Here is a 22,365-nt window from a genome sequence, read left to right on the forward strand (position 1 = left end):
TAAAATTTAGTTTTTAGTAGAAATTAAATAGAAATTTTAATAAAAATTGAAACAAAAATCCTTGGGATCCCTGGGTGGCTCAGCAGTTTGGCATCTGCCTTCAGCCCAGGGCGTGATCCTGGAGGCCCAGGATCGAGTCCTGTGTCGGGCTCCCTGCACGGAGCCTGCTTCTCCCTCTGCCTGTGTCTCTGCCTCTCTCTCTGTCTCTCTCATGAATGAATAAACAAAATCTTAAAAAACAAAAACAAAAATCCTTGTTGTTACTGTACATGTTAACAGCCAAGTGGTAAGATAATCTTATATCCTAAACTCAGGCTAAAAGACTTTTCTTCCGCGGTGCCAATTTTTCACAGCTGCGGCATGATTATGAGCCTATTACCAAAATCAGACATTTCCCCAATTTCACCTAAGTAAACACCCTCTGGCAGGGAAGAGGGGGCTCAGTACCCATCGCCTCTCTCCTCTAGTAGGAACAGGCTACTTCTTTTTGACAAAGACTCAAAAGAGAAATCAGTGACCGAGTCAGGGTTAGGTATGAGGCTAATGCCAGGTAAGTTTTTATTATATTTAGAAAAAAAAAAAAAAACATAACTGAAAATAAAAGTAAGTCACTCAAAATGAATGAGTTTTTAAACATCTTGTCATTCTTCAATGGCAGCATTTGGATCCACCGCCCAAGCCAGTTTTAACCCAACCAAGATGCTGGAAGGCAGAGAACACCGTGGTACCCATCAGGCCGATGAGGGCTAAGGAGCCCAGGGCTCCCCGACTCCGCTTGCTGGGCTCTGAAACAGGAGAAGGAGCAGGGGTGACTAGAGGTGTCGGAAGCACATAGCTGTCAACATCCACAAGCCTTCTGTCGAGGCGTCTGGGGTTGCACAAAGGACCATCTGGTTGGCCGAGGTCAACCAACATTTGGCCTAAAGCTGTCAGTATGTCAGATACTGTGTGCAAAGAAAGGTGTTGCAGCGGTATTATTTGGACCTTAAAAGAATTATGGGATAATAATGAGAGCAGCTTTGCTCCAGGATCTTTGGGGGTGTTCCCCTGCTTTCAAGAGGGAAGTACAGCCCAAAGAGTCTCTCTCCCCCTTCTCTCCCAACGACACCACCGAGAGCAGCGAGTCAGGAGCAGGGGCTCCGGAGTCAGGCTGCCTGGCTTTAAATCCTGGCTTAGCAGTGTACACTAGTAGCTCCGAGCCTCAGTTTCCTAGCTATAGAACAGGATGTACTGTCTGCATCCTAGGATTGCTATCTGGTTACCTAGCTTACACCAAGGTCTTAGAGCAGCGACTGACACATACAAAATGTTCAGCAAAAATAAGTTTTGTTGCTCTTCAAAGGTTAGTAAAAAGAAGGGAGATACCAGACCCTTCACCTCAATATCAAGGTACTTCCCCTTTTCTCAAAGCCCTGCTAACAAGAAAAATAGAGCAGCACAGGGTTTTAAATTTGCTTCCTTGGCAGACGTCAATAGGTACTTACCTCCTGTGTAATAACCATAGGCGTAAAGAACTCGTCCAACAATCCAGGCCAAGCCCAGGCCAGAAGCTATACGCTAAAAGAAAAGGGCTGCATTAGTACTGGCATTAAACCAACAGGGCTTAACATCCAGGGCTGGTGACACCACGTTTTACCAAAACATCCAGGGACTTGGTAAAATGCTCCCCCACCACAGTTGGGGCAGAGGTATGTCGTGTGTCGCAGGAAAATCAAAGAGGTGTGATTCTTCTGTGAACTGCTCGTGGATGGGGAGAGGATGGGATGGAAGGAAGCTCCTGGCTTGCCCTGGGGAACTCCTTGTCCAGGAGCACAGGACAGGGAGAGACAGGCCCGGGGGCCGAAGGGTGAGCCCCAGGAGAGAACTGACCCCAGGGCAGGACCCGAGTGCTGCCGCTAGAAGAAGTAGGCAGAGGGTGTCATGCTGTCCCCCCAGAATACGCGGTCTTGGAGGGGGATGTCTTCCCCTTCCCGACACCCTTGAGTAGAAAGAGTAAAACTTACACAGAAAGTCCTACTTGAGCACCACCCTGGGGGGACCCGCTGAGTCCAAAGGAGGCAGGAGAGGACGGGAGGCCGTGTGGGCACGTGAAGCATCGCACGCCACCGTCTCCAAGCGCCTCTGCAATTTATCAGTGGCATCATGGGGGGTAAGGCGAGTACTTTAGGGTTTTTTTGTTTGTTTAATTGATTTTGGGTAAAGTCAACTATCAGGTGTGTGAAGCCCCAGGCCCATAAGTCACCCTCTGCAACCTGGCCCCTGCCAGACTGAGCCTGGCTGTCATGCTACACGGTTACCACCGACCTAGGACTTGACATCGGTGCTTGTCCTCAGACTAGTTCTAGAGTATTCGGAAGAATGGAGCATGAGGAACAGGGTCCAGGGAAGAGGCACAGGAAAGCAGACGGGATGGACACGTGGTGATGCCTAACTAGAAAGACCAGCTAAGCTCTTTAGACCAGCTCGTCTAGCCACCTGCTAGGTTGGGGGCCCCTCAGAGGCCCCAGAAAGAAGTATCATCTCGAAGACATTAGCAGATGTTTCTTTGAAAAAACAGAACTTCAGGTCAGGAACCAAAGACGTGCCACTCTGGCGGCTTATAACGAAACCCAAGGCCCTTTGGGTGTGGACCAGAGGCTCGTGTAAGGCTGAGAACCAGAAAGGAGAAGTCCCAGCACTTGGCTCAGAGCTCAGTTAAGGGGACACTGGCCTGTGTCCATGGTGAGACCCAACCGGCACCTAACCTGGCTCCAATAAACTGGCTTTCCTGAAGTTCAAGGTACCGTGCAGACCACGTCTCCCGCCCATGAGGTCTGTGGTGGTCTATTGGGCCCTGTGACCTGCCCCTGCCACCTGCTGACCAGTCAGGGCCTTGCCCTCGCCCGTTGCCCGGAAGACGTGCTCCCTCACCTTCTGTAACTTTTGCCTGTCACCTGAGCAGCACGCACAGTCCTCCCCCGACCACCCCACTCACAGCTCTGTCCTGTTCCAAGATTCCCTTTCCACCTGCCCTGCTCTCCTCTCCTCCGTGGCACGCAGCGCCATCTGGACTTACTGCTTTTTGTCTGTGACCCCACAGCTAAAAGCAAACCAGGTGTCTTGGCCCGGTTTGTTCACCGTCGTAACTTCAGGTGATCTGTCAGTGTTTGAGTGTGGCACCTGAAAATTAGGGACACAGACCCTCCAGGATCAGAGAGACCTGGGTTCAAGTTCTGATACTTCTAACTTTGTGTGTCGCTGTGTGCTCGAGACAGTTGCATAGTATCCGAGAGGCTTCTCCTTATCTGTAAAACATGGGGAAGGTCCTACCTACTTTAAAGAACTTTGTAACAGTAACTGAATAAAGCTATTATATTTTTAAGACTTTATTTCAGAGAGAGAGAGAGAGAGGTAGCAAGAGAGAGAGCACAAGCAGGGGGAGCAGCAGAAGGAGAGGGAGAAGCAGGCTCCCCGCTGAGCCAGGAGCCCGAGGTGGGGCTCGATCCCAGGACCCCGGGATCATGACCTGAGCCAAAAGCAGGTGCTTCACTGACTGAACCACTCAGGTGCCCCCGAATGAAATTCTTTTAAACGGACATTGAAGATGTTCATTCAATGTCCATTCCCCGCTTTCCTCCCCAGTAGCTCAGCGAGCTAAATCCAGATGAAAACCCCCTTGGAAAAACTTACCGGGTGGTAAACACCTCCAACCGCTAGGAAAAATAAGAACGGAGGATACACTTCCAACCTGGAATAGACAGAGAACTTTTAAAACAAAAAAAAAAAAACAAAAAAAAAACAAAAACAAAAAATGGGGATCCCTGGGTGGCTCAGTGGTTTGGCACCTGCCTTCAGCCCAGGGCGTGATCCTGGAGTCCTGGGATCAAGTCCTGCATCGAGCTCCCTGCAGGGAGCCTGCTTCTCCCTCTGCCTGTGTCTCTGCCCCTCTCTCTACCTGTGTCTCTCATGAATAAATAAATAAAATCTTAAAAAAAAAAAAAGTGTCCCCAGTCTATGTAAAACTCCAGAGCCATGGCCGAGTTAGACACTTGAGAGTAAAACTAAATACTGAGAGGGGAGAGATGCCCCCCCAACTAGCAGGATCCACCATCTTTTCCCTGCATTGGATTAAAGGTAACTCAGAACACACTGAGCGGGAGACCACAGCCCCAACATGCTGGTGAGGAAGGCAGGGGCGAACCCCGGATTTCCTTCTGGGGCTCACGCCTGCTCCCTGCCCGGGGCTGGGCGATTCTAGGTCAGCTTAGCTAGGACACCTTGCAAATGCGGTAGGAGGGCCACGCAACTTGAAAGACATCTTTGAAAAGATTTTTTCCAGGGCAGCCCAGGTGGCTCAGCAGTTTGGCGCTGCCTTCAGCCCACAGCATGACCCTGGAGACCCAGGATCGAGTTCTGCGTCGGGCTACCTGCATGGAGCCTGCTTCTCCCTCTGCCTGTGTCTCTGCCTCTCTCTCTCTCCATGTCTCTCATGAATGAACAAATACAATTAAAAAAAAAAAAACAGATTTTTCCAGAACCCCACTATCCTAACAACTCTGAGTGATCGATCTGTTCACACACCTATTTCTTTTTTACGACCCTTTTAATGAGGTGCCCATGATCATCACCACACCTGCTATTCGGCAAACAGGGCCGATCAATGGCCGAGGGGCCGGGGCCAAGAGCTTGCACCCTGAGGCCCTCCCCGGAGCCCCGCGGGGCTGACACTCACGTGTTCTGGTGGGCGCGCTGAATGCAGTTGAACAGGTGCCCGTTTTCGGGGTCCGTGCTGTACATGGTGGGATACTGAGGATCAAAGGTCAAGAATAGCACTCAGTGTTGATTTACAGCCAATCCAAAAGATAACCTATCCTCCAGCATCTCCTCCCATCCCCTTGACAGACAGATGATCACTCTCTGCTTAAATACTTGCAGCGACAAGGGTCTCAACTCTGAGAAGCAGAATCAGCGCATTTCTAGACCTAAGCAGTCCTAAGAGCGGGCACGTCTGTGCAATAGTTGCACAAGGGATGAAGGCAGCTTACGCCAGACTCGGTGCCCTTGACACTGTGCCATCACTGCTGGATTTCCGATGCATCACAAAGACCCCACAGGTAAAGAGCCCCTTGCCAAGAGTTATCAGGTCTCACAACCTTTTAAGATTTTCCTTGATGGGGGAACAGAAGAGAGAATTTTAATGGATGGATCCGTTAAAAAAAAAAAAATCAATATGAAAACTTTCAAAGAAGCTCTGGTCAGAGTCTCATGATAAGGTGCTAAACAGAAATGGGCATTTAAATTTGCTCACCAGGGACGACCTCAGTAATCATCCCTTTTTAGATCAATTGGAACCAAAGGAAGCATTTAATAGACCTCCTTCTTATATCTGACGTCTAAGCCCAGGCTAACCTCAGCACCACACATTTCTCCTCTATTTGGGAAACGGAAAATGACCTTAAGACATCATTTTTAAAGTGGCACATTCCGAAAGACTTGCCATTTAACCCTCTTTATTTAGTTCACTTTATTACTTATTCTTAAAACTCCAAGTATGATTGACATACATTATATTACTTTCAGGTGTATCACGTAACGATCTGATATATGCATATATCGTGGAATGATCGCCACAGTAAGTCTTGTTACCATAGCTGGAGATTATTTATCTTTTGAGATCATTTAAGATTTGCTCTCTTAGCAACTTTCAAATATGTAGTATAGAGTTAATTATAGCTGCCATGCTGTACCCTGTAGACTTTTCATTTTTTCGATCCTACATATACGTGAGGTCATACAATGTTAGCTTTCTCTGTCGGACCGATTTCACTTAGCACTTGCCTTCAAGGTCCAGCAATGTTGTTGCAAGATTTCGTTCTTTTTTCTGGCTGAGTAATATTCCATTCTGTATACACACCTCCCCGTCTTTATCCACTGACGGACACTTACGTTACTTCCATGTCTTGACTACGGTAAATAGTGCTGCAATGACCACGGGGGTGCACATGTCGTTTGGAGCTAGTGTTTTCCTTTTCTTTGGATAAATACCCAGAAGTGGAATTGCTGGAGCCTACAGTAGTTCTATTTTTAATTTTTTGAGGATCCTCCACTGTTTTCCATAGGGGCCACACCAATTCACATTCCCGCCAACAGCGTGTTCCCTTTTCTCCCCATCTTTGCCAGCTTTGGTTATTTCTTGTCTTTTTGATGATAGCCATTCCCCAACAGGTGTGAGATGATAGCTCATCACGGTTTTGATTTGCATTTCCCTGATGATGAGTGATGCTGAGCACCTGTTGGCCATTTGTACGTAGTCTTTAGAAAAATAGCTGTTCAGGTCCTCTGCCCATTTTTGTAATTGGGTTGTTTGGGGTTTTTTTGAGTTGCGTGAATTATATATTTTGGAAATGAACCCCTTATCATTATTATATCATTTGCAAATATTTCTTCCCATTCACTGGTTGAAGCCTTTCATTTTTGTTGGCAGCTTCCTTTGCTGTACAGAAGCTTTTTGGTTTGATGTAGGCCTGCTTGTTTAACCCTCTTTAGAAAATAACACTCTCCTGGGCACAGAGCTCCGGCCAAAAGCCATACTGTCCTTGCCCCAGCACAGCTGGTCCTTCTACGGAAGAGACCAGGTGAAAACACGGTGGAGACTGCTCCCCAGCAGTGCCCCCACCCTCCCCGGTTTCCTGCCTTCTTCTTGCTGGGAAGGAGCAGCATTTCCAGGAGGTGCAGTTCTCAGACTGCAGTGCTGATCCCTAGCCTCACCTCTCCTTCCACCACTGAGAACAAGGTCTTGCCCCAACCCCTCTAGGTTTCCACTCACCTCCACTTTGTACTTCTTTCGGGCCTTGGAAACGTTGATGGCTAGATGAGCTACCATTATGAAGCTAGCAGCACCGGTTAGAACCACGAAACCATATTCCTTCGAGAGGACAGCCATGCTGGCTCTGTGGAAGGAAGAAGACATTAGGGTACCACCCCGCACTGGAGGGACCCAGGGTAGGAGGCCTGGAGCATGGAGGTACAGCGCTTCATTACCTGCAAAGCTATACCTGCAGGGGAGCCGGGTGGCTCCAGGGGTGAAGCGTCTGCCTTCGGCTCAGGTCATGATCCTGGGGTCCTGGGATCCAGCCCCACATTAGGCTCCCTACTCAGCGGTGAGTCTGCTTCCCCCTCTCCCTCTCCCTTGGCTTGTGCTCTCTCTCGCCCACTCACTCTGTCCCTCAAATACATAAAATCTTTTTAAAAAGGTATACCCGGGCAGCCCCGGTGGCGCAGCAGTTTAGCGCCGCCTGCAGCCCGGGCTGTGATCCTGGGGACCCGGGATCTAGTCCCGCATCAGGCTTCCTGCATGGAGCCTGCTTCTCCCTCTGCCTGTGTCTCTGCCTCTCTCTCCCTCTCTCTCTGAATAAATAAATTAATTAATTTTAAAAAAAAGGTATACCCACAGATCAAAAAGGTGGGAGTAAACATGATGTTTCTAAGAGGCAGCTGCAGATATTACCATGCATCACACAACAGAATCAAACTGTTATTTAATCACGCAATGTACACAGAGAAAGGTGTGCGAGCACATCACGTTCTCTCCTGATGAACATGACGTTGGCAAGACGTGGCTGCACCAGTGCAGTAGGCATTGCTGTAGGACACGGCTGCTTCCAAACCACTTTCAGAAAAAGGTTTAATGTGGCAAAATCCTAAAGGATGTATTAAAAGAGACAGAGAGGAGAGAGGTAGGCAGGGCGAAAGGGAGGGAGGGAGGGAGGGAGGGAGAGGGAAGCAGAGTACGAAACAGTAAGTAAACAATGCTTCCAAGTTCTCTGTGTGTCTGTGGCACGGGGGACACCGAGGGCAGGGATCGTGGGACGCCCCTTGATCCCGGGGCACATACTGGTTTAGCAGCACACGTACCGCAGGTAGGAGACCCAGTGCTAGCGCTCTGAAAGAAGAGCGTGGCTCTGAGCCTGTCACGCTGCCAGGAGACCCGGCTCGGGGCGGCTCGGGGGAGCCAAGCTGCTCATCAAGTCTTCAGCTCAAAGCCCACCCCCCCCCCCCCCCGTGGACATGTCCAGTGCCTGCCACTTACTCTGAAATGCATCAAGAAATGACGATACACGCCAATCATGGGAACTAGGTGGTGGCTTTAGGGACGGTCCCTATATATAATTCTTCCAACTTTGCTGTATACCTGAAACATTTCACCCTAAGATGGAGAAAAGGCTAATTGTCGGCATTTTTCCGTGTTCTGCAATTTCAGCTCTTTTAGCTACTGTTCTGCCCCAGAAGGAAAGAAAAGAGAAGAAACAGACTGGCCATCAGGGAGAAGAGAAGTTGGCAGGTGGGGGGAAGCCCTCATAATGCCCAGGTAAAGCTGAGCCGCCCCTCCACCTCCCTGAGCTCCGGGCAGCAGGCAGGTGAGGCAGGCAGGACAGAGAGCCCCGGCGCTTCCCGGGAGCCTTCCTGCCCACCCACCGGCCAGCAGCTCCCACGTGGGGTTTGCAGTTTCCAGCCCTGCTAACCGCTCACTGCGACCTGTCCTGTGGGCCTGGGAGCATTTCTTTTTTTTTTTTAAGGTTTTATTTATTTATCATGAGAGAGACAGAGAGAGAGGCAGAGACACAGGCAGAGGGGAGAAGTAGGTTCCACGCAGGGAGCCCAACATGGGACTCGATCCCAGGACTCCAGGATCACGCCCTGGGCCAAAGGCAGATGCTCAACCACTGAGCCACCCAGGGATCCCGCCCCAAAGCATTTCTAGTCACCCTAGCCAACAACCCAGCAAGATAGAATATCCCCATTTCCGAAAAGGACCCAGAGGTTACGGCATGTTCCCAGGGTCGAAAATAGAAGGCACCAGAGCTGGGATTCCAATTTAGATTCCAGTTTGGTTCCAAGGTCCCCCTCTCCCCCCTTTTTTAAAAAATATTTTATTTATTTATGAGAGAGAGAGAGACAGAGACACAGGCAGAGGGAGAAGCAGGCTCCATGCAGGGAGCCCAACCTGGGATTTGATCCTGGGTCTCCAGCATCACGCCCTGGACTGAAGGTGGCGCTAAACCACTGAGCCACCCCGCTGCCCCCCAAGGTCCCCATTTTAATCCCACTTGGAGATTGAGAGCCGGCACCAGTGTCAGAGTCACAGCACCTTTCTCGGTGTGCAGTTTGGGGTCAGAAGGCCGCTGAGTTCTTTAAAAGGACGTTTCCCTTAGGTCTCAAAGATGACATTTAGGGCTGAAGTCCTAGAGTCTGTCCTCCCTCCCCCCACACCCTTTCTCAGGATCCACAATAATTCTCACCAGTTTCCCCTCCTACAGTCTTCACCTTGAGCGGCTCCTGGGTTGGGGGACACACTGCAAAGGGCTGTGGCCATGACTCGGTGCAGGACTGGCCTCCTGGCCACCGTCTCCCTGTCGTTGGGTACGGCCGCAGAAAGCAGGTGGTCTTTGGCTGCCCTCCACACTTCCCTACCCTCATTCCCTCCTAGAATTTAGTTGCTTCCAAAATTTAGAAAATCAGCTCGGGGAGGTAGTAGTTATTAAAACGGAAATATAGGGTGAATTCTGAACACCTCTTTGAGAATAGAAATGACTGAGCATTCCAACCTATCTGATGTCCTTGGTGCTCAACAAAGTTCTGCCAAACAGGTCATTTAAAATGAAGCTGTCACTCACTCTGTCAGAAGCCACCTGCTTAAGGACAGTAAATGAAGCACACTTGGCTCAGGTCAAAGTTTGCAAGTCGAGAGTCCTAGGTTGAGAGTGCATTTCCAGATCCTAGCCTCTGGACAGGATGCCAGGCTCCCCGGCAGCAGGGGGTCACCCTGTGTTTGTGTGGCACTTTTAACCCTCACAAAAATCTCTTTAGCTTCACTACACAGAAACGGGAATGGAGGCTCAGGTAAATGAGGGCAGAACTAAGACCAGAGCAGGTTTTAGGTCTGCCCCGAAAACCCAGCCACAGGCAAAACATTAGAATTTCATGACTCAGTCACTGCCCTTGGTTTTTCTGGTTTGTAAGGGCTTGGGGTGGAAGCTGAGAGGCACGACAGGCATTTTGAGTAGATGTTTCTGTTGCAGGCAATGAGCCACACTTAGGCGACTGCTCAAAAATTTATAACCTGAAATCAATACTTACTACTGAGCTCCTCTTCCAGAGTGTACATGCAATCTGGGAGGTTAAAGCTGTTAGACATGCACACTCTAGTGAAAGTTACCCTCTTCCCACTTTGCTACCATGATGGGTATGAGGGAAAAGGGATCTGGGTACAGGCAAGCAGAGCCAGGAACAAGTACCTTTGAAGGGCAGAGAATATACAGTGGGGGACCCAGAGGCCAATGCCACAGTGGGTGGTTTGCAAAAGACCGTGTAGCTAGCTGTGTGCTCAGATGGGAGGAAGGGGTCTACTTTCCCTGAACCTCTCCCCACAGGAGCCCTGGAGGCACCTGCAAAGGCACAAAAGCAAAGCCCAGGATGCCTCCTACAGGATGGGCAGACAGCACTCCTTGACACCCCCTCGCCCTCCCACCAAATGAGGAGTCCCGCTCCAGACACCAACTGGTGTGATCAGTACTGAACCAGCCACGGCAGCCACTTAGGGCGGCTGGGGAGACCGCGTTGTCTGGCATCCTCCATGCCAAGCACACAGTGGGCCCTATAGACACCTGCGGAATAAACAGACAAGCCGCGGCTCCAGGTGGCTTTCAGGAATGACACCGCCAACTGACACAATGCTTGTCACCTGCCACGGCACCCAGCTTAAAGTAGGTGCCTGGGCGATTTAAGTTCCCTTTTGTTCCCCTCAAAAGTGTCTCCAGAACCCTTTGAAGCAAAGAAAGAGGAGGTCAGAACACAGAAGAAAGCTCTGTCACCATGGCTGCTGAACACATAAATCCAATAGGGACAGGAAAATGGTTATGGCTTGTCCCTTCGGGACAGAATCAGCTTGGGACGCCCAGGGGGCTCAGCGGTTGAGCCCGGGGCGTGATCCTGGAGACCCAGGATCGAGCCCTGCATCGGGTTCCCTGCATGGGGCCTGCTTCTCCCTCTGCCTGTGTCTCTGCCTCTCTCTGTCTCTCATGAATAAATGAAATCTAAAAAAAAAAAAAAGAGAGAATCAATTGAACTCCACATTCTTAACACCTACTGGACCCCTGGGTGGCTCAGCGGTTGAGCGTCTGCCTTTGGCTCAGGGTGTGACCCCAGGGTCCTGGGATCGAGTCCCGCATCGGGCTCTCTGCATGGAGCCTGCTTCTCCCTCTGCCTGTGTCTCTGCCTCTCTCTCTCTCTCTGTGTCTCTCATGAGTAAATAAATAAAATCTTAAAACAAAACCATATATATAAAAACTTGAGGCCGAAAAAAACCCTATCATTTGCTGAGTCCTTCTCTGAGGAATCCAAGGCAAAGACACAGATGTTCCCACCCCTTAAAGGTTGGCCTTGGTGGGCTCGGGTGCAGGTGAGCTCACTGGTTCGGGGGGCAGGGGAGCAGCACAGGTGACAGAGGCCGCAGCCCGAGGCTGTCCCGGCCCTGGAGCCAACGGAGAGCCACCAGGCCACAGGCTGCATCACCTCTCTGGCTTAGCACACCGCATTTTGCTGATTTGATTACATACGGGCTCTGTGTCACCAGCAACCCTTTTATTGACTTAAGGAGATAAGGTGGTCTTGGGTGGGGATCTCTGCCCCAGACTTTGGTGTCTGCGGTGGCACCAGACTCACGGCATGTGGTCTAACAGTCCCTTTGCAGCTCAACTTCCAAAGCAGGTGTAGAGTCTTTTGTAACCAACCCGCTTAGCTGCACAACGGCGTTTGTTCATCATCACACTGTGTTCGAGGTGGGTCACACTCCCGCTGTGTACACGAGAAGTTCTAATTTGTATACATAGAAATGTACTTAGGTGCCTATTTTTTTTAAAATTTATTTATTCATGAGAGACACAGAGAGAGAGGCAGAGACACAGGCAGAGGGAGAGGGAGAAGCAGGCTCCATGCAGGCAGCCCGACTGGGACTTGATCCTGGGTCTCCGGGATCACGCCCTGGACTGAAGGTGGCGCCAAACCGCTGAGCCACCGGGGCTGCCCATTAGGTACCTATTTAAACGTATTTAGTGTGCACTATGACATGGTGGTGGGGAAGTATAAGATGGAACCGTCTGGAGAACAGCCTAACGATGGTTAATATTCTTCACATCGTTCATACCTTTTGGTTCATTAATTCCACTGGGAAGCTAAGCTAGAGGTTATAATCAGAGGCTCAGACAGATGTGGTTCATAGACGTTCACTTGAGCACCATGTATAACAGCGACGACAGAAATGGCACCATGGCCAAGCAAAGAGGACAAATTAAATAGTACACCTGTAAAACAGAATATTGTAGTATGACCATTAAAAATGGTGTGCACACAACTAAAGGTGTTGAAAAAGGCTTAACATACAGCATGAGAGGTTTAAAAAAAAAACCCTCAAAAGGCGTATATACTGTATAATCTCAATATAATCTCAATTTTCTCCATAATAGAAAAAATAAAAAATATTAAAACCATCAGCATAGGGACGCCTGGGTGGCTCAGCGGTTCAGCATTTGCCTTCAGCCCAGGCGTGATCCTGGAGTCCCAGGATCGAGTCCCACGTCGGGCTCCCTGCATGGAGCCTGCTTCTCCCTCTGCCTGTGTCTCTGCCTCTCTCTGTTTCTCATGAATAAATAAATAAATAAATAAATAAACAAACAAATAAATAAATAAATAAATTTTTAAAAAATAAATAAAATCGTAAAAAAAATAAAAGTAAAAAAAATAAAACCATCAGCATAATCACTTCTAGATGGGTGAATTACAGACTTTCCTTTGTACTTTCTGTAATTTTAAAAATGAGCAGATACACACCAAAAAAAATATAAATAAATAAACTACAGAAAGTGGCCTGACAGGAACTGAGAACTCAGAGGAACAGTCAATATATCGCGATGGAACCAACAGCCACAGGTGACTCACTTCCAGCCTGTATCCTGTCACTCACCTGCCCTGTGCTCTTGGCAGCTCGGGATAAAGTTCTGGAATGAAACCAAGCTCAGCACCCACTTCTCACACCTCCTAGCTGCGTGTCCTTGGGAAGATTTCTCCACCTGTTTTAGCAACCTCGGCTTCCTTATGTGTTAGATAGAGACTCTGGTGGTACCCGCCCGCCTCTGCGCTTGTCGTTGTCGTGAGGAAGATACGGGGACGCTGTCTCGAGGGCTCAGCATGATGCCTGACACGCGGTGGGCACTCAGCAAATGTTCCGCACAAGATTCTTTTTTTTTTTTTAAGATTTTATTTATTTATTCATGAGAGAGAGAGAGGCAGAGACACAGGCAGAGGGAGAAGCAGGCTCCATGCAGGGAGCCTGATGTGGGACTCGATCCTGGGTCTCCAGGACCAGGCCCTGGGTTGAAAGCAGCGCTAAACCGCTGAGCTACCCGGGCTCTATTATGTGTGTGTTTACGTCAACTGTCTCTGCGCTGATTCAATTATAAAAGCGCATGTTTGAATCAATGATAATTTCCCTTAAAGAACGTATAATTTAAACTCTATTTTCAAACAGCAAACAGAATCAAGAACCATATATATTTCACTTCTTTTTCCGAGCTCTGAGCCAGCCGTGATAAAGCAGGAATATTCAGGAGGAAGCAGGTTTCCGATGCTGACCAGGGACATCTGCCAACTGCAGTCCCTGAAGCCCACACTGCAGCCAGAGATGCTTGCTCATCCCCGCGTGGGCGCGTGCGCTCACTTGCTCATCCAAGGTTCCTGAGTGCCTACTGTATACCGCTCACAGGGCCCTGAGCTGGAGATGAAGAGCTCACACTTTGGTCCCTGCCCTCACCAGGCCCGTGTTCTACTGGGGGAAACAGGCAAACGAGTAAACACACACCCAATTCCAGATTTCCCCCGTCACAGCAGGGATCAGAAACTGGGTGCACATTTATCCTACAAAATGAAAGTGAACATGTTGGGGAAAGGCAGAAATAGGACGGAAGGGTTTCTGTTCTCTTCTCCCTTATTAGCAGTGGCAGGTGTGGATCCTTTCAGTTTCCTGGCCGTCTTGAGAGGAGTCAGAATAGTTCGGTTGAAAGTATATGAAAGTGAAGGCCTTAAAAGAAACTAGATTTTATTTTCTTCAATTGAATTCCTTTTTTTTTTTATAAAGATTTTATTTATTTATTCATTCAGACACACAGAGAGAGAGAGAGAGGCAGAGACACAGGCAGAGAGAGAAGCAGGCTCCACGCAGGGAGCCTGATGTGGGACTCAATCCTGGGACTTCAGGATCAGGCCCTGGGCTGAAGGCAGTGATAAATTGCTGAGCCATCCGGGCTGCCCTAATTTCTTTCTTTGTTGTTTTTTTTTTTTTTTTTAAAAGATTTTACTTATTAACTCATGAGAGACTCAGAGAGAGGCAGAGACACAGGCAGATGGAGAAGCAGGCTCCATGCAGGGAGCCTGATGTGGGACTCGATCCCAGGACCCCAGGATCATGACCTGAGCCAAAGGCGGAGGCTCAACCGCTGAGCCACCCAGGTGCCCCCATAGATGCCTTTCTTGAGAATACTTTAGAAAACCAAATTAGGGATCCCTGGGTGGCTCAGTGGTTCAGACCCTACCTTCGGCCCAGGGCATGATTTTGGAGTCCCAGGATCGAGTCCCATGTCCGGCTCCCTGCATGGAGCCTGCTTCTGTCCCTGTCCCTCTCTCTCTGTCTCTCATGAATAAATAAAAAATCTTTTAAAAAACCCACCAAATTATTTCTAGAATATTTTAAAACGGCAATATTTCTGCCTGTAACTTTTGTACTTATCAAAGTTTTAAATAGCTGAAAATGATTTTTTGAGGATATGTCAGGGCGAGGAAAGAAAACGAGGAGCAGTATTTTGAAGCAGGTGGGGAAGGGGAAAAGCGCAGGTCGAGGTGGGTTTCCAGGGGGAGATTAGAGGACAGTGGGGCCTCGAGGTCTCCGCAGCCAGTGAGTAGACACCCAGTGGATTTTAAGAAAGCCCCAAGGCCAGGTCTCCCTTGAGAAGTGATCAAGCCTGGGCTTCCATGAGAAGACATGCCCCATTCGAGTGCCTGAGTGAGCAACACAAATTTGCATTCTGACATCTGCCTGAAGTAGTCCCCTCGAGGAATTTTACGGGCAGATTCTCTGGAAACATCACCACGCTTTGCTCAACCTTCCCTCCAGTTCCTGCTTCTCTCTGGGGCAGGGGTTCCTTCAGTTTCAAGGACGACCCAGAACACTTCCTGAACCACATTCACCAGAACACTCCGGGGATGAAGCTCTCCTTCACTATGTACTCACGTCTCTCTTGGCTGCCAGAAGAAACTCCCCAGTGCACAATCAACATTGCACAAATGGAGCAAGAGGCAAGCTTTATAGATTTGGGCACTTGCCTCAAATTATTACTTCTGAATCACAAAGTTACATCAACTTATCTTTTACTAAGTGAAATCAATTGGATTTTTTTTTTTAATTTTAATTTATTTATGATAGTCACAGAGAGAGAGAGAGAGAGGCAGAGACACAGGCAGAGGGAGAAGCAGGCTCCATGCACTGGGAGCCCGATGTGGGATTCGATCCCGGGTCTCCAGGATCGCGCCCTGGGCCAAAGGCAGGCGCCAAACCGCTGTGCCACCCAGGGATCCCTCAATTGGATTTTTTAAAGGGAGAACACGGATTTCACCCTTCAGCTCTCTTTTTGCCCTCAAACAAGCAGACAAAAGCCAGCGTGGACAGTGGTCACCCCCTACTTCCATCTGCAAGATCGTTCTCCCTAAATTGTCCTGCAATTTCTCAGCGGTGTCTTTTTTTTTTCTTTATACACCCAGGAGTGGGACAGTGGGCAAGCACTCACTCACACACTGACTTGGAGCCATTTCCCAGTGTTTCCTTAAAATTCTTATTTGGCTCCCTCTGTCATTCATCCAATCTTCCTTTTACGTGGTCCCTTCTTTTACATGTTCATGAGACTAACACAAGGGCAGTCCCTTAAAGGGCTGGTCTGATGGTCCCAAATGGACTTCCCAACGTGCAAGGTGGTTCAGAAAACTGTGAGGTTGGAAAAAAAAAAAAGAGAGAGAGAGAAAACTGAGGTTGTGCTGGGTGTCTACTCAGCCTGCTTAAAGCACCTCAGGGCAACTGCCCAGCCTCACTTCTGCCTCTGTTTCTACAAATGAACCATCTTCAACATCATTTCAGCCAGGGCGGCTGACCCTCATGAACCCATGGAGAGCTCAATGGAGAAATTTAAGAATGTGGATGGAAGCCACACCAAAGTAATTCCCTGCTTCCATGATGGGGGAAAAGAAAGAATCACAGGATTTCTTTGCGTCCACCCTACATTTTGAAAATGCCACTTCTGGCCACTTCTACACGAAACAGGTAATGGGATCTGCCTGAGTGCCAAAGTTTCACATGACAGCTGGATTTTTTAAAAAGGGGCCAAGACATTTAAAAGAAAGAATCATAACCCAGGTGAGAAAAATGACCACTCCTCACCGTTGCACTGCACATTTGATAGATGTTTCTTCAAGGGCTAAAAACAAGTTAGCTCAACAGGCACACAATTATTTATCCAGCACTTAATCATTAACTCGGTGAGGCGAACAGCAAGCAGGTCAGAGAATGGTACTTCCCCAGAACCTCATATTCTTTGATTCCTCACCAATGTTCCTCGCAGGACACTTGGGAAGTGGACAGTGACAGTTAGAAGGGTGGGAGATCAGGGGATCCCTGGATGGCTCAGCAGTTTAGTGCCACCTTCAGCCCAAGGCATGATCCTGGAGTCCCGGAATTGAGTCCCACATTGGGCTTCCTGCATGGAGCCTGCTTCTCCCTCTGCCTGTCTCTGCCTATGTCTGTCTGCACCACGCCCCCCCCGCCCCTCTCTCTCATGAATAAATAAATAAAATCTTAAAAAAAAAGTGGGAGAGCTGTCTCTTTAAAGGAAAATTTTGAATTTTCTATTCAAAATTAATAGAATTTCGAATTCTATTCCAAACATATTGAACTTTATAGATTCCCTCTGCCCCTCCTGCTCATGCTCTCGCTCTCAAAAAAAAAAAAAGAAAAAAAAAAGAAAAAAAAAAGGCAAATTTCCCATATTGTTTTAATTCCAACACGTTGGTGAACCATCAATACTGAAATCAATAAATACCTAACTTCACTGGCTGGGAGCTGGAAAGGAGGGGGTCAGCATGAAGCCCAGGTTCACAATAGTTCTGCTTCAGTGGGCCGAGCCGGCATGGACACAGTAATCCCTGGTAAGGTCACATAAGCAAATTACCAGCTCTTGTCTTCTCCGGAGTCTGACTTCTATGTGAAAAGGCACTAGACACAGTGCCTGAATGGAACGGAGTCTCCCCTGGAAAAAACTGGTAATTCAGCTCCTCAAGAAACTACGAATAGATTGGAACAAGAGAACAAATCCTAGGTTCCCCTGCTGGTGTGATGCCAAACTTTCCCAGATTCTTGATACAGAAGGCTCTATGGGGTGAGAGTTCCTTGATGGGTTGGCACCTCACCTAGACGTCCTGGGCCATGCTGGGCCATCTGGAGCAGAACCTCCCAGGAGATGTGATCCCAGTGGCAGGCCACGGGGCATTTCCTGTGGTCTGAAGGCACCCACTTCAGGGGGGCAAGAGAAAGAATGGGGAGAAGCGATGGGACACAGAAGAAAATAAAAATCTCCTGACAGTGCATGAAATGCAGCTGACCTGACACAGTCAATGTAGGACTGACAGTTTACCTAAGTGGAGTGCTTGCCTGAAGCCCACACCTACCATCCCCTTCAGTATTGCTTCCAGGAATGGTTGCCTCCCTGTTTTATCCCCCACCACACTCAGGACACCACACAGGGGTGGCGGGGTGTGCAAGGCTGCGATGACGATCCAGACTGGGATAGAAGGTCCTGACCCTCCAGGAGACACGTGACATGGAGAGAGACAACACAGGAGGACCATGAAACGGGACAGGAACGGATTGAGAGGAAGGCTCTGAAGGACACCGTGTGATGGGCGGGAGAGGACACAGAGAGAAAACATCAAGTGCACAGGAGCCAGGAAAAGGGCTTTGCTCGCGTAAGGAAGAGAAAGGACACCAGTGCGTCTGAAGGGTATGGACTAGAAGGGTATGAGTAGTCATACAGACCAGAAAAAGACTGGTTAGGAGAAATCAGTTGTTATTAATAATACCTATTATCAGCCTATATTATTTACTATATATCAAACACTGTTCTGGGTGGCCCACCAATATTAACTGCTCATAGCATCCCTATGAAATAATATTACTTGTATTGTGCAGATGAGGAAAGGAAGCATCAGAGGAGTTAAGTAATCTGTCCAACGTCACACAGCCATCACAGAGGAAGCCTGCACTCACAGCCAGACAGCCTGGCTCCAGACTCTGTGTTTTCAAACCCTTGCCTCTACTACCTCTTAACGAGATTGCAGAGCAACTCTGACCACACCTGATCTCTTTTGGAATTTCTCTATCTCCCCAAACTCTCTCCTGAGCATAAAATATATTAACAGGGATAGAGAGCTAATAATTAACTCCCAGTCTGTGACTGATTAAAGCCTGAGAACTTTCTAATTGGAAGAAAAAAAAAAAAAAAGAAAACTTGGATGAGGTCCAAAAAAGAAACTTATTTTTAAATTTCTTTTAATGGGTGTCAGCACAGCCGTATGACAAGAGGAGAGATTCTGGGAAGGAAAAGCTTCCTCCAATCTTTAGGTGTACAGGCTTACAAGGAGCAAAGAAACCCGTACTTCTTGTCATATTGTGATTTCCGCAGACCCTGTACCTTAATGGGCATTGTGCAGTTCCTGAAGGTCACAGGGAAATAAGCCCGGACTTCCACAAGAGGAAAACAAAAATCTCAAATGAGTCACAGGGACACCACTCGCATTTTCCATCACAAGCAATGTGGGCAGGCTGTAGTTAATTCTTAGCAGCTGCTGAGTCCTCACCAGGGTACCAGACACTGTGGATGGAGGAACTACCGGGGCTGCTGGTTCCTGCCCGAAACGGGGGATCTAACTCTTTGTGCCAGTCTGTACTTAGAATGAAGCTGTGCCAAAATCATTCATCCACATCGCTTTGGCTGGAGAAATAAAATACCACTTACTAAAAAAGGGGTGAGGGGGTGGGGGCAGCTGGGTGGCTCAGTGGTTGAGCAGTTGCCTTTGGCTCAGATCATGATCCTGGGGTCCTGGGATCGAATCCCACATCACGCTTTCTGCAGGGAGCCTGCTTCTCCCTCTGCCTGTGTCTCTGCCTCTCATAAATAAATAAATAAAATCTTTTTTTTTTTTTTTAAGATTTTATTTATTCATGAGAGACACAGGCAGAGGGAGAAGCAGGCTCCATGCAAGGAGCCTGATGTGGGACTCGATCCCGGGACTCCAGGATCATGCCCTGGGCTGAAGGCAGGTGCTAAACCACTGAGCCACCCAGGGATCCCCTAAATACAATCTTAAAAAAAAAAAAAAAGTGAACTAAGGCACCAAAGTATTAGAACCCGAGTTCCAGCTAATGAAGAGGCCAACTCTGGCAAGAACTCAGAGGGCAAAGAGGGAGACTTAAAATCCCAAATGATGAAATCCTTAAAGGTATTTCCAAATGTCGCTTAGAAGGTAATGCAAAAAAAAAAAAAAAAAAAAAAAGAAGAAGAAGAAGAAGAAGGTAATGCAATTTTCCTGTCTACTCATTGATGTTTTTCTCCTTGGAAAGACAGGTAGGTAGGCAGACAGGCACCATAAGAGACAGTGAGGGAAACAAGAATTCTCGTTTACATGGTCATTTCCTAGCCACTGACTATTGGGTTCTTTTTCAGGAGAATGGTACACTTCTAAGTAGTGTTAGTGAATTCATCTGTGTAAACTGTAGCATTCGGTAGATTTTTTGAAACAACCATCACTTACAAATACCGGGCAACAAATATATTCTGAATCTATATTCAGAATATTTACATATTAAATATTAAATAGGGAGCAATAGGTTTAAATAGAGCTAACGGCGCAGCAGGCACTAAATTGCATTTTGACAGCATGATTTGTCATCCACTTCATTCCAGATTGCTCCAGGGGCTTTTCAACACATCTCTGGGTAATGGGCTAAAGCACTTCATTACTGCACGTTCACTCACTCTGCTGTCCTCCCGGTTCGGAAATTTAACCTTTCATGACTGTGTCTCTTCAGGACTCTAGGCCAACAGCAGAAGTCTATATTGGGGGGGTGGGGGGGAACTGTCCTTCTCCAGTTTTGCTCCTTAATCTAAGGAACTTTCTATAGCAGGCCACAGTTATCTTTCTAGTATATTTGTTTTATATATAGTAACATCAGTTCAGGGGGAAAAAAATTGCTTGACAAAGTTTTCTATTTTTGTAACATTGTGTCAGGATGGAAGCTTAACAGAAATGCCTTCCCAGGGGTAAAAGTATTTGTTTGGATTTTAGATGCTAGTTTTATTTAACTGGGTTAAATTTAACTCCTGTGAGAATAAACATTCTTGATCCCCGGAGTAGGATTCTATGCTCTTCATTACTGAAGTCATGGGACTAACACATACATAGTCTTGTAACTCTGACCTGGTAACCTTGGGTGCTTCCCACAAACTGCAGGCTCTCCGTGATGGACAGATTTCCCAAGACAAGTCCTTGCTGCAGCTCCCACGCACAGAGGGATCTCAAATCTGCAGCAATTGCACCCGCCCAGGCCTAGGCCCACAGCACCTGCAAAGGGTCATCCGTGGGCACAGCAGCAAGTGTCCTTCCTTTGGACTCCCTTTCTCCAGTTAAGGGATTGCTGCCCCTGCTCGGTCACTCCTCTCCTACCCCACCCCTCTGGTCCCAGCTTCCTGTTCCACAGTCACTTGTCCCTTAAGCTACAAAGTAGCTCATAAACTGGAGGCCAGAAAGGAAAGTCAGCAAGAGCAGAAGCCACCACTTAGGGGAATGACTCACCAAGGAGTCTCCTGCCGCTGCTACCACCGCCCTGCAGCCGCCCCGCTGCAGCGGCCCAGGGCTCCCTGCACGGACACAGATAAGGGGGGGGAGTTTTCTCAAGTCCAAAGCCCATGTGTGCAGCATCAAGAGCCTCCTGCTCTCGCGCAGCGGTAGTTAAAGACCCACGCCAGGGGTTTCCAGTACAAACGGGCACACGTTCCTAAGAGGCAGGAGGAAAACAACCCCAATTCCCTGGGAGGTTCTCCCGGCGGGTCCCTAGCAACACGTCCACACCCGCGGCAGGCGCAGGGCTCCCGGGGCACTTGCTACGGTTCGGGCCTGCAGTGTCCCGCCCGCCCACTTTTTTTTTTTTTTTTTAATTTTTTTTAATTGTTGTTCAATTTGCCAACATATAGCATAATCCCCAGTGCTCATCCCAAGTGCCCCCCTCAGTGCCCATTACCCAGTAGCCCCAGCCCCCCGCCCACCTCCCCTTCCACTGCCCCTTGTTCATTTCCCAGAGTTAGGGGTCCCTCCCGCCCATCTTCTGCACCGGAGCTGCACTGGGCAAGGTCAGGCGGGCTCGGGGAGGCGCAGGCCAGGAGCGCCGGGTCTGCGCAGCCCAGGGAGACGAGGAGAGCAAAGGAGGGCACTACAGAGTTGACCTTGAGAGTCTCCCCTGAGTTACCGATAGCCGGGTGGGCCCCACTTCAACGCCCAAACCCACCCCATCACGGGAGGATGCAGGGCAGGTGGAGGTCAAAGGGGATGGAGAGGTGGACAGAAGCGTACAGAGCAGCCGGGGGAAAGGGAGCGCGTCCCTAATCCGCGCGGGACGGCAGAGGTACGGGCGGTGCCTCGCCCTGCAGCAGAAGTGCCCCGAGAGCCGGCGCTCCCGCGGCCCGCAGGTGCGAGGACTCACCTGGGTCACCTCCGCTCGGCTGGTGCAGACCGCAGCTATGCAGCGAAGTGAGGGTGCCGCGCCCTGGGCCTCCGGCAGGGCGGGGGCGGGGCCTGCGCCAAGCCCCGCCCCCGGCCCCGCGAGGCCACGCCCCCACGGCTGGGGCGCCCAGCCTCTGCGTGGTGATTAGGCCGCCGACGCTGAGTTTCCATCCACCTCAGGGCTTACCCCTCCCTACTCCCAAGTCTGTGTGTCAGTCCCCTTCTGCAGACGCCTCAGTGGCCGCCTTCCTGAATTGTCCCAGTCAGTTCCTACTTTTTCTTTTTTTTTTTTTTTTGGATCGGGTTTGCAGAACTGTAGCGCGTCAGTAATTTGTCCCCAGCAGAGCCACCGTAGCTCGCTCCTAGGCGCATGCGCAGTGCGCCCGGCGAGTCGGCGGAAGAGCTAGAGCCTCGCGCTGCGGGCGTGGGGCGCCGGAGGCCCCTCGTGCCTCGGGGTGCAGC

At 49.2% G+C, this 22,365-nt stretch overlaps 1 protein-coding gene across 2 annotated transcripts; it reads right to left on the minus strand.

Annotated features, from left to right (window-relative positions):
* Nucleotides 1-528: 528 nt before the first annotated feature.
* On the minus strand, nucleotides 529-22,145 carry MGST3 (microsomal glutathione S-transferase 3). 2 transcript variants are annotated; one of them, XM_025991275.2, is made up of 6 exons: nucleotides 21,884-22,145; nucleotides 6,806-6,929; nucleotides 4,712-4,785; nucleotides 3,670-3,727; nucleotides 1,485-1,557; nucleotides 529-785 (listed from the first exon to the last, which is right to left on the minus strand). In XM_025991275.2, the coding sequence occupies exons 2-6, from the start codon at nucleotides 6,920-6,922 to the stop codon at nucleotides 649-651; spliced, it is 459 nt and encodes a 152-aa protein (XP_025847060.1). In that variant the 5' UTR covers nucleotides 6,923-6,929; nucleotides 21,884-22,145; the 3' UTR covers nucleotides 529-648. The 2 variants fall into 2 exon arrangements, with proteins under 2 accessions (XP_025847060.1, XP_072615691.1); XM_072759590.1 differs by lacking the exon at nucleotides 21,884-22,145 and adding an exon at nucleotides 12,182-12,338.
* Nucleotides 22,146-22,365: the final 220 nt, after the last annotated feature.

Source organism: Vulpes vulpes, chromosome 5, assembly GCF_048418805.1.
Source record: "Vulpes vulpes isolate BD-2025 chromosome 5, VulVul3, whole genome shotgun sequence".
In the NCBI taxonomy this organism is placed as follows: domain Eukaryota; kingdom Metazoa; phylum Chordata; class Mammalia; order Carnivora; family Canidae; genus Vulpes; species Vulpes vulpes.